Source organism: Cebus imitator, unplaced genomic scaffold (genome assembly GCF_001604975.1).
Source record: "Cebus imitator isolate Cc_AM_T3 unplaced genomic scaffold, Cebus_imitator-1.0 Scaffold445, whole genome shotgun sequence".
In the NCBI taxonomy this organism is placed as follows: domain Eukaryota; kingdom Metazoa; phylum Chordata; class Mammalia; order Primates; family Cebidae; genus Cebus; species Cebus imitator.
Window position 1 is genome coordinate 258326 of NW_016107760.1, and position 12091 is coordinate 270416.

The 12091-nt window shown below is 49.0% G+C and overlaps 1 protein-coding gene across 1 annotated transcript in view; it reads left to right on the plus strand.

The window, feature by feature from the left end:
• The first annotated feature begins 1440 nt into the window (after positions 1-1440).
• The window catches only part of SEPTIN6 (septin 6), a 69406-nt gene continuing 58755 nt past the window's right edge, over positions 1441-12091 (plus strand). The window contains exon 1 of the mRNA XM_037732359.1: positions 1441-1653. Coding sequence (XP_037588287.1) covers positions 1516-1653 — 138 coding nt within the window. The 5' untranslated portion in view covers positions 1441-1515. The remainder of the gene's footprint in view (positions 1654-12091) is intronic.

A 12091-nucleotide genomic window follows, 5' to 3' on the forward strand; every position in this document is an offset into this window, starting at 1 on the left:
AGGACCCAAGGCGCGGAGGGCCAGGAGGAAAAGGAGAGCGGGCGTGCACTCTCCTGCCTTAGGAAGTTCTCTCCTCTGCGTCCTGTTGGCCGCCGCGTCCCGGGCTGAATGAGGGTCAAGGAGAAATCAGGGGGCGGGGCAGAGTGACTGGAGGCCGCTCCCGGTCACCCGCCCCTCCATCTCGCTCCATTGATCTGGGAACCTTAATCTTCAGCCCCTCCTCTTGTACTAGAAGGGGTGCGTGGTCTAAGTCTCTGCTCACGCTGAGCGTCTAGGGTTCGGTTGGAGAGAGGAGGCGTGCAGTCCGTCTGTACTAAGTACCCAAAGGTGGTAAGCTCGGCTCCAAGAAATTACAGTCCACAGCACCAGAGACTTGGAAACCCCGGAGCAGACGCGACGTCTCAAGACCTGTAGCCTTGGACCGCACATGGCACAGCTCAGCTCAGTTGCGGGGCCATAGTGCGGCTCCCCACCCCGGCCCTTTTCTAAGCTCTAAGGTGGAGCCGGCAGGTGCCGCAGGCCTCCTCTGCACCTCGGCCTCAGCTGCGCTCCCGGGCCATGGGGGGAGGGAGACACGACAGTGGGGCATCGAGACTCCAGCGGCCCAGGCGCACTCATACAAGCACCCTGGAATTTCGGTGGAAAGGAAGGGGCTACCGGGCCTGGGAGGAGAACTGCAGAGCTCAGCTGCTGAGCCGACCCTGGGAAGGGGGAGGGGCGGGGGCTCCCTTCCAGCCTCAGGGGTCTGGGGATTTAGGGATGTAAGGAGAGCAGGGGGGTGTGACAATTCAGCAGAGGTCGGGACGTACCACGGAACCCAGTGGCGGGGGGGGGCAGAGGACGTGGTCACCGAGGGGAGCCCCCGCCCCCCTTCGCAGAGGCCTATGGCTGGGGTTGCAGGAAGAACTGGAACTGGGCTGGCAGTAGGGGGAAGCGGCGCGTTAAATCCGCCCCCTCTACATACCCTACTTTCAAGGGGTGGGCGGTAAAGGAGAGGTTGGGGTTGGAGCAGCGGCGAGGGGGCCCCTCCCTTGCACCTCCCTCCACCGGACTTGGTCGCGCCCGAAGTGTAACACTTTCTCTTTGTCGGAGGAGCTCCTCTGTTTCCTGTGCGGTAGCTCCGGTTGCGGCGGCACCCGTGGCAGCCCTGGCGGACGCAGGAGCGATGGCAGCGACCGATATAGCTCGCCAGGTGGTGAGTGCAGGGCTTGGGTGCCAGGGCCAGGACCGAGGGCCTGGGGAGGGTCGAGGAGACCTGGCCGCCGCCGCCACATCGCGAGGAGGGCAATGGGCAGCATCCAGGAGCCGAGGGCACGGTGGGACTTCTGCTCCCGGGGTCAGCAGCTCAGTCCCCCAGCCTGTCCCGGAAAACGGTGGTGGCGCTCGGGCGGGCGGCAGGGGGGCTGGCAAAGCCTGCGGGCCGGCGGCTGAACTTGCATTGCCCAAGAGCCGCAGTGAGCGCCGCCGCCTCCCTCGCTGCAGCTGCGGCCCCACGGCTGGGGCGTTGCCGAATGAATGGCCATCGGAGCCTCCGAGCCCTCCGGGTCCTTGGCACCCTGGCCTTGCCGCGCCCCTGCGCACGGCTGCCCACTGGGACCTGGGACAGCACAGGCAAAGAGGCGCAGGGCTGGGGTTAGCCTGGGGCAGAAGGCGGTGAGTGGCGAGGGGGGCGGGGAGGTGACTGGCTGGGATAGGGTTTCTCTATATGCATTACATATGTGACTGCGTCTGTGTGTGTATCCGTGTGCGCGAATGTGTGCACGCGTGCGCGCTCCTGCCTTCCCTGGCGGGCGGCGGCGGCGCTGGGGTTCTGTCTGTGACCCAAAGAAGTCCGCCTGTTTCCCTGAGTGTGCTCACCTCTGTGGTGTGTGTCCGAACACCTCGCTGTCTGCTTGGGCCGTGTGCCTCTGGGTCCCATTTGTGCGTCAGTGTGGGGTGCAGTTGGCTGGCCTGTAGGTGGCTGGCTGCGTATTTTGGCATGTTTTTGAGCGGGCCTCTGAGGATCTGTCTCGGGTGCATGTTCAGTGTAACTGGGCTTGCGTGCCAAAACCTGTGGAGCTGGCTTCTTTCTATGGAGACTCAGGAAAATAAGTGTGAGACTCGCAAAAGCGGTGCCGCCTCTCTTTTTGTTGGCGACCGACTTTGGGGGAAAAAAAATCTTCATTTAAAGAACTGAAGTTTTCCAGCCTGGGATGTGCAGAGAAACCATGTTGAAGTGACCTGAGGCTCCATGTTTGTTTTTTAGACCAGAAGTTTGGTTGCAAAGGGCGATGAATTCCATTTGGGGGGGACACCCTAGCTTTATTAATCCATGGATATCTGGGGTTTTAAGAAGCCCACCAGCACCTCCAGGTGAGGAAGGAGTGGGAGATAGCGGTAGGTCAAATCCCGCGACACCAAATACTACTTGACGAAAATCTCTGAACCACATAAAAATGCTTTTCAACCTTGTAGCTTACTTATTTAGGAAAATAGTTCATGCAATGCAATTACAGTACAAAAAAGCCTCTAGGTAACTGGTGTAATTGAAATTGATTTTTCAAAATCTGAAGCCAGACTCTGATAGTATTTTCTCTACAGAATATGTATTAATGTATTCCACTCTTTTGTCCCTGTTTGAAGGGGCAGGATCATTTCTTCGGAATCTCCTCCACCCTCTGCACCCCCTAGCACAGAGCACTTTATGCAGTCATGATGTGGAAGGACCAGGAGTAGACAGGAGACATTCTCTGTGATGATGGAATTTGAGAGAATTTTCTTCCCCCAAGATTGGCACTCTCGTGTTTATTGCTTTAGTGTTTTGAGGACCCTCTCTTTTCTGCTGTGGCTTTTCTGCTCCTGGTTACCTGCATTTCAGAGATGGTATAGTTGAAGTAGAGGAATTAGTCTCCAGGATTATATTTGCTCCATCCAAAAATGATGCTAATAATTTTTCGCGTCAGCTAATGAATTTGCATCGACCTGTCTTCCATACTCTCTCACCATTTCTCTTGCCTGGATTAGGATTGCAGGACAGATATTGCAAAGGGGAACCTTCCAGGAGATTGTGTGTGTTTCACCTCAGGCACAACTCAGCCAACCCAGAGGTCCCCTTTGTTCTGCAGATGGGGGTGAGGGGGTGGTTTAGGGCCACTTGGTTTGCTTCGCATGGCTCCAGTTTACTCTGGCTGGCTTTGCCATACTGTGTGATGAAGAACATAATTGTACGCCAGATTCTGAAGCTGAAAGAGCAGCCTAAAGCACTCGAGTCCTTGTTATCGTGATAAATGGGTTTCTGGGAAAACTGACGTCACTCTCCATGTCCCCCTCCCCCAGCCAGTGAAGCTCTTGTTTATGTGTCATTTATCTCTCTGTTCTCCTTTGTGTCTGCAAGAAGTTGTAATTCACCAGGGAAGATGGAATTAACTCAGGAGAACTTGGACATCTGGTTGCTGCTTGTTTCCTCCAAGGAACATGTATTCAGGGTTTGGGAACAAAAGACTAGAGAATAAACCTAAGTGTGGCTAGCTTAGGAATTCTTTTTTTTGAGTCAGAGTCTTGCTCTGTTGCCCAGGCTGGAATGCAGTGGCGCAATCTTGGCTCACTGCAACCTCTGCCTCCTGGGTTCAAGCGATTCTCCTGTCTCAACCTCCCGAGTAGCTGGGATTACAGGTGCGTGCCACCACACCCAGCTAATTTTCGTATTTTTAGTAGGGACGGGGTTTCACCTTGTTGGCCAGGCTGATCTCAAACTCCTGACCTCATGATCCACCTGCCTCGGGCTCCCAAAGTGCTGGGATCACAGGCGTGAGCCACCACACGTGGTCAGGAATTCTTTTTAATGAGCTCTGAGACGTGGTACCATGTGAGTAAGTACCCTAGTGTGTGTATGAGGGTGGGGTGTGTATGAGGGGTGTTCTTTCTAGAATCAGTTGAGAGTCACTGTGGGTAAGCATTCTTAGTGACTAAAACAAGCCTTCAACTTGTTGGGCAGGGCTTATATTGCATTCAGGCAACTTGGAAGTTCAATTCTGGTGCACATAATACAAGTCCATCCCATTTCAATGAACACCACAAAGGGTTTGGTGTGACAACACCAGTTGTCCACTGTGTCTGTATTTATCTGATTGACTGATATGTGGCCAGCACTATAGTTAGCCCTATGTCAACTGGACAAAAGAAGGTAGTAAGCTTTAAAAAACGTTCGTGGCTTTTAAGCTTATAGTCTAGTTGGAGTGAAAAATGGTGGACACTGTGAAATAATTAAAGAACTATAGAAGGGCCAGGTGTGGTGGCTCACGCCTGTAATCTCACCACTTTCGGAGGCTGAGGCGGGTGGATCACCTGAGGTCAAGAGTTCGAGACCAACCTGCCCAACGTGCTGAAACCCTGTCTCTACCAAAAATACAAAAGCCAGCCAGGCATGCTCGGGAAGCTGAGGCACAAGAATCGCTGGAACCTGGGAGGCAGTGGTTGCAGTGAGCTGAGATCGTGCCATTGTACTGCAGCCTGGGCGACACAAGGAAACTCTGTCTCAAGAAAAAAAAGAAAGAACTATAGAAGATCCCTGGGATGCTCCACCTCACCCCCTGCCTGTGAGGTGGCGTGGGCTGCTATTAACTTATACTTCAAGAGGTTCCATGACTTGTCCAAGGTAACCAAGGCACAGGGCAGGCCCCAAAAGCTGCATCTCCTGGCTCTTGTAATGAAGCCATTCCCTTCAACGTTGCATTCTGGGATCCAGCCCGTAAAGGCTGGCCCATACAAAGAACGTCTGGATGATTCTGACTTGAGCTATTCCCACAATGTGAACAAGGAGCTTTCTTCAGTGGCAATCTGGGTAGTGGTCCTTCTCTCAAATGAACTTGCAGAGGCTAACTTTGCCCTACAAAGCTAGCTGGGGTTGGTCTGGGTCAACTGTCTGAGAGCAACTGTCTCCAGGTGGGGAAAAGATTGATGCTGCACGCTCGTTTTGCTATTATCACGTTGCAGTTTGATTTCCTTTGAGGTCTCTGCCTCAGGCGTTCCTACCACCACCTGCTAAAGATAGTTTGTACCTCAAACACAGAAAACAAAACCCAATCACCTAACTCTACTGGTGATACAACACAGAAGAAAGTTTAAATGGCCCCAAATATTTAAAAAATGTTGATTCTAAATTTGAGAGCTTTCATTACATTATTTTCTAAGTTTTCTGTGTGTTTGGGATTTTTCTTTGTTTCTTTTTTTTCTCCAAGACGGAAACTTGCTCTGTCACCAGGCTGGAATCCAAATGGTGCAATTTCGGCTCACTGCAACCTCCGCCTCCTGGGTTCAAGCAGTTCTCCTGCCTCAGCCTCCAGAGTAGCTGGGATTACAGGTGCACACCACCGTGTCTGGCTGATTTTTGTATTTTTAGTAGAGACAGCGTTTCACCATGTTAGCCAGGCTGATCTCGAACTCCTGACCTCGTGATCTGACTGCGTCGACCTCCCAAAGTGCTGGCATTAACATGCCACCCATGCCTGTCCTGGGATTTTTCAAAATAAAAAGTGGGCAGAATGACAATGCCCTTCAAATGGACATGGCCCCTTCTTTCAAGGAGTTTACGATCCAGTGGTGGAGGCAGACACAAATCAGTATCTAATTATCATTGTGATAAGTGCCACACGGGAGACTGACTGCCTGCCATGAGATTTCTTTACTAAGGGAACCCAATTCAGCAGTGAATGGAGGCAGAGGATGACAGGAAGGGCTTCCTGAGGGCTTCAAATAGGAAATGGGTAGGTGTGAAGGTGTGTGAGATCTCGCATCTGCTACTGGGTTGGGAACATCTTCATTTACCAATTCACCTACTTTTATTTTCATTCGTTCCTTCAGTACATACTCACTGGGCATTGATCGGCCAGGCCCTGTGCCAGGTGCTGGGGATTTAGTGGTGGCCAAGGCATGCAGGAACTCTGCCCTCTCAGAGCTTCCAGATTAAGCCATTTCCTCTTCACATCCGAAATCCTGGAAATGTGAGTGTTAGCGGTGTTCTTAATACAAAACTACGTTACAGCAGAATGATTTGTCTGTATCGTCTAATAAGATTTTGATCTGCAGTCATGTGCATAGCATTTACTTTGTGGAGTCTCTGCTGTAAATTTTCTATTAATTGCTGGCTTTATTTCCAAGCATGGCCCCTGCCTTTGTGTGCTATAAGGGAGCAAACCCATTGCATTAACCTGAGCAAAACTAATTAGGGAGATAAGTCCCCTGGAAAAAGGTATTCCCAAACCAAGTAGGACTGGTTTCTGGACTTGCCTGGGTTTTCGGATGATCAGAGCCGTGGTTTAATATTAGCATGAACAATTGAGAAGGGCTTTTAGTTGCATGTACATTAAAACTACATTCAAGACAGATGAAAGAAAGAAGGAAAAAGAAGGAAAGAAGGAAAGCCATGGATAGATGTAACATGTTTCTTTCATCTATCTCAAAATGCTTCCATCTGTATGATTTCATTTTCCCCAACAGTTCCTGGATAAGTATTACTGTTCTCTTTATTTTAGATTTTTAAATTTCTATTTGTTTATTTTATTTATTTTTTTAAAGATGGGGTTTCACCATGATGGCCAGGCTGGTCTTGAACTCCTGACCTCAGGTGATCCACCCACCTTGGCCTCCCAAAGTGCTGGGATTACAGGCATGAGCCACTGTGCCCGGCTCTATTTATTTATTTATTTATTTATTTTGAGGTGGAGTTTTGCTCTTGTTGCCCAGGCTAGAGTGCAGTGGCGCAATCTTGGCTCACCACAACCTCCGCCTCGCAGGTTCAAGTGATTCTCCCACCTCAGCCTCTGGAGTAGCTGGGATTATAGGCCGTGTGCCACCACGCCCAGCTAATTTTGTATTTTTAGTGGAGATGGGGGTTTGGTTGGTCAGGCTGGTCTCGAACTCCCAACCTAAGGCGATCCGCCTGCCTCGGCCTCCCAAAGTGCTGGGATTACAGGTGTAAACCACCGTGCCCAGCCTGTTCTCTTTATTTAATGGTTGTAGGGAGACCAAATGACTTAGTCCAAAGTGCTATTGCTGGTCAGTGGATGATGCAATGAAACACCTACCAGATGACACAGATTCCTTTTTTAAAAACACTGGCCTTTTCATGATGTTTCTAAGAAATCAAACTCCTGCCATGGCCTCCCTTCCCCCTCTTTTCACTGCACTGCCCCAGTACCCCCATAGGGCCCAGGGAAGAGTCTATTAGGGTGTTTTGGAGACTCTCTGATGTTAAAAAGATTCTCAGCTTAAATCCAAGATAGCACAGTCACGGGTTGTGTGGGTTTTCTTTTTTTTTTTTTTTCTTCTCCATATTGCTTTAAATAAAAATCTTGGAGCCACCAGCCATGTAATGATGGATTATTTTAAGTAACAACTGGAGGGGGGCACAGAATAAATTAGAAACACAGACCCTTCCTCCTCGGTTTGGCAGGAGGAGGTTTCTGCTGCTCGGATTTGAAACCGTGGGTTTCTCTGCTGCCTGCACAGAGGAAGGAGGCCACATGCTCAGGAGGGTGAGAAATAAAGTGATCCTCTTCTTCAGTGTCTTCTCATTAGAGGCAGCCATCTGCTGAATTATGCAGCGCGCTCTCAGCCGGCCCTGAAGTTGGGTCATCCATTCCACTCACTTAAAGGTGAGGAGGGAAAAGATCTGTAGGCCTTCTCAGGTACAGGCCTCAGGGCTCAGGTTTCCCCTGCTGTGGCCCTCTCTGACCCGGAATGAAGGCCCTGGGGTTACAGGAGCAGAACTCTCTTTTCCTGGCCCTGATGAGGTGTGAGGTCGTGTTTGGTTTCCTTTCACATTGGAAGCCCCCAGCTCTGAACACTGGCGCTGAGGCAGGAACTGGGTTTTTTCAGATCTCCATTAAACAAGACCAGATGGAGTCAGAGGCAGATTCAGGCTCCCTAGAGGGCAGTTGGGCATTCACCCAGAGGCCTGTGGGTAAACCTTTTCTTTTTGAGCAGATTGGAGGTAACAATAGCCAGAACACCTAGAAAACTCTCTTTCAATTGCCTGGCTTCCAGGGAATCTGGCTGGCTTTTGTGGGAAAGTTCGACTTACTCTGAGCAGGGGTCACCCCTGGCTTGAGACAGGGATATTTGACCTAGACTTTGGCTTGTTGAGTTAGGTAGGCTTGTGTTAGCCTTGGGGTTCTTCAGCAGAACTGGGCAGCTGGCCAGGCTGAGGCTTAGGCCGCAGTCAGAAGAGAGGGAAATGGGAGGGAAAAGTGGGGAGGTGAGTGGAGAGCAGGAACACACAATGCCTTCCACAGCACTGACTGCGTCAGTTGCCTTCTGTGGGCCAGAACCACCTTGGGGAGCTCACAGGTTTCCAGGTTTGGGTCCTTGACCCTTCTGCCCCTGACCAGCATCAAGCCAGAAGCTCAATATCCCGGAATTTTACCAGCATAAAGAAACACATCTGCCACTTGAGTCAGCTTTTCCATTGGAGAGTGGCAGTTGGCTTGACGGGGGCCTGGATCCCAGCACTATTCTCTGTCACTAAATCACTCTGTGACGTGGACCAAGTCACTTCCTCTCTGTGAGTCTCTGTTTCCCCTTTCGTGAAATGAAAGGGCTGGATCAGGTGATCTTTAAGGGCGTTTCCAGATCTAACATTGTATGGTGCTAATGTTTCCTTTTTCCCCAGCCTAATTTCTTTTACGTCCCTGCCTGCCTCTGCTTCCAAATGAGGTGGCAGAATTGAACCCCACCCCTTCCTTGCTTTGACCCCTTGAGCTGGGTGGGGAGAGCGTCGTGGGGAAGGTCAATCTGTGCTTTTAGCTCAGCAGGATCTCAGTAAGTGGAACAGAAACAACCCTTCAGATACTGCCTACCCGTGTAGGTGTAGATAGCTATTGTCTTCCTATAAAGGTACATGACAGCTGAATGTTTGTCTATTGAATCCTGCTTTCAAGGCAATTGGAGAGCTGGCTATTTAATGGAATCCTGCTGTGAATCCTTTTATAGAATGAAAAGCCACTGTGGAATTTATCTTGTGTATTAAAATCAGTTTCATCTATTGGATTTGCCAAAAATGGGCCTCCTCCCCTGTCTGGTAAGGATAGTCTGTCTTGGGTGTCTTCAGCATCCCCTAAGCTGCTCCCCAACTGAAGGGCATTTCTGAAGCACCTTGGGGGTGCTGCCAGCTTTTGCAGGCCTTATTTCTCCTTAGATAGCCCCCACATTTCTCTTTCCCAGGATAGGGCATTGCTACTACTATTTCCTCTTAACCTGGCTTAATCAGCATGAGGGACATGCTGTTATTTGATGTGTTGCATGCATTCGAGCGTTTTTTAAAAAAACCTGTGGGAATGCCAGGCACGGTGGCTCACGCCTGTAATCCCAGCACTTTGGGAGGCCGAGGCAGGCAGATCATGAGGTCAAGAGATTGAGACCAGCCTGGCCAACGTGGCAAAACCCTGTCTCTACTAAAAATACAAAAATTTGCCAGGCACCTATAATCCCCCTACCCAGAAGACTGAGGCAGGAGAATCGCTTGAACCTAGGAAGTGGAGGTTGCAGTGAGCCGAGATTGTGCCACTGCACTCCAGCCTCAGCGACAGAGTGAGACTCCATCTCAGAAAAAAAAACAAAAAACCAAAAACAAAAAACCTCTGGGAACTTATCAGTGCTTTTGTGGTTCTTACGACTGATTATACAGCGGCACCCTTGACAGCACTGGAGGCAGAGGAAGCTATCAGCTACCTGATTATTTCATTAAGACTTTTTGCTACATGTTTCAGGATATATGATTTGACTCTGGTTCACATGGATCTTTATACTAAGAAGTTATATTGTATGACAATAAGTTATATATTGTATGTAATAATAAGTTATAATAAGGGGGCCAGGCATGGTGGCTTATGCCTGTAATCCCAGAACTTTGGGAGGTCGAGACAGGTGGATCACTTGAGGTCAGGAGTTCGAGACCAGCCTGGGCAACATGGTGAAACCCCGTCTCTACTAAAAATACAAATATTAGCCTGGTGTGGTTGTACACACCTGTAATCCCAGCTACTCAGGAAGCTGAGGAAGGAGAATTACTTGAACCCAGGAGGCGGATGTTGTAGTGAGCTGAGATTGCACCACTGCACTCCAGCCTGGCGGCAGAGTGACACTGTCTAAAAAAAAGGTATAATAAGGAGACTAATAGGGTTTTATTGTATTGCTGGTAAAATAAATTATTTATACACAATAAAACTGCCTGAAAGCTAAATGCTGTGATGACTCAAATTGTCAAGCACCTTTTTGGTTGTAGTTAAAGCTTTTTCTAAAATATCTGAGGCCACTTTCCTACCCAGGAAAGTATCATCATAGAATCTTTTTTTTAAAAATAACATTTTCCCTGTTTATAAAAGTAAACTATGCCTGTTGTAGGAGGGAAAACACAGAAAAGCAACATCACCTACAACCTCTCTACCCAAAAGAAACCACTGACATTATTTTGGTGCGTGTTCTTCCAATCTTTTAAAAAATGCATAGATACTTTTTCCCCGGTCATTAGAATGACCCTGTATATACAGGTTGGTTTTCCTGTTGTTGTTCGCCTTTGGTGAGCATTTCCTTTGGTCATTAAATATTCTTAGAAAACATTTTTTCTCAGCTGCTTAATATTCCTCATGTATCACTGAACTGATGAATTGGGTTTCATAGCCTTGGAGATTTGCAGGGTCTTTCAGAGATCAGTGTTCAGGGCTGGAAGTAGAAATGGAGAATGGGGAGGTGTGAGAGCTTGAGCCCACCAGTAGCTGACTGAAGAGAGTCCCATTTCAGTATTTCTGTCCTTTCCTAGTGTTTTTTGGTCGTTGTTATTTGTTTGTTTTTTTGAGACAGAATCTTGCCCTGTCACACAGACTGGAGTGCAGTGGCGTGATCTCGGCTCATTGCAACCTCCCCCTCCTGGGTTCAGGCGATTCTCCTGCCTCAGCCTCTCAAGTGGCTGGGACTACAGGCGCAAGCCATCAAGCCCGGCTAATTTTTGTATTTTTAGTAGAGACAGGTTTTCCCCATGTTGACCAGGCTGGTCTTGAATTCCTGGCCTCAAGTAATATGCCTGCCTTGGCCTCCCAAAGTGCTGGGCTTACAGGCGTGAGCCACTGCACCTAGCCACTTTTCTAGCATTTGGATGGGAATGGCCAGAGGAGAAAGTTTAGGGACAGCCCAGTCATCAGCAATGAGTTTCAAACCTTTTGCTCTTATTCTTCAGAATGACAGCTACTAACTTAACCACCCTGGTTTGAAACAGAGGTGGGAAATTCTCCATTGACACAGATGCACCCGCAGTTCCCAGAGGCCTCAAATATGGCTTGCTTCTGATCACAGAGGTTGGAAGAGGGGCCGAGGGGAGTGGGGGACAGAGGTGGCCTACTTGGGTGCTTATGGGACTCTTTATTTTCAGTGACAGCAATTAGAAAAAGATGCACAGCTAGAACCACCATAACTTGTTCTTGATAATATGAACCTTACGAATATTCAATTAAAAGACGAAATTGGTGTGTCCTCAGGAGAGGAGGCGGAAGAGAAAGAGAGCGGTGTTTCTGCCTGTGATATGAAATGTGGTATAACGTATTTCAAAACCGCAGGTGACTGCAGATGAGGAGAAAACAGGAAATGTAATTGGGGAGGGGAGTGAGGCGCTCTCCCAATTCTCAGGAGCACTCTTTCATTTTGCCTTCCTTTTAGCTCCTCTCAGATTCTCTGCATCTTAATTACCCCTGCTGCAAAGCTGAGTGAGAACTCTTCTTTCTTATATTAAAAACGTTTTAAAATTACATGGGTAACATGCGAATACATTCGTGCTATAAAAGAGTCAAACAATACGGAAGCATACTGACTACTCCCCTGACTAAGCCGGTATTTCCATCCCCCTCCCCTGAGGTAGCCACAATTGTGGGTTTGGTGGCTGTCTTTTCAGTCCCATTTCTATGCATTCACATACGTTTATGTGCAAATACACATATACAGGGTTGCTGGGGCATATATGAGCTCATATTATGGTTATAGTTTACAATTTCTATTTTCCTTCCTTCCTTCCTTCCTTCCTTCCTTCCTTCCTTCCTTCCTTCCTTCCTTCCTTCCTTCCTTCCTTCTT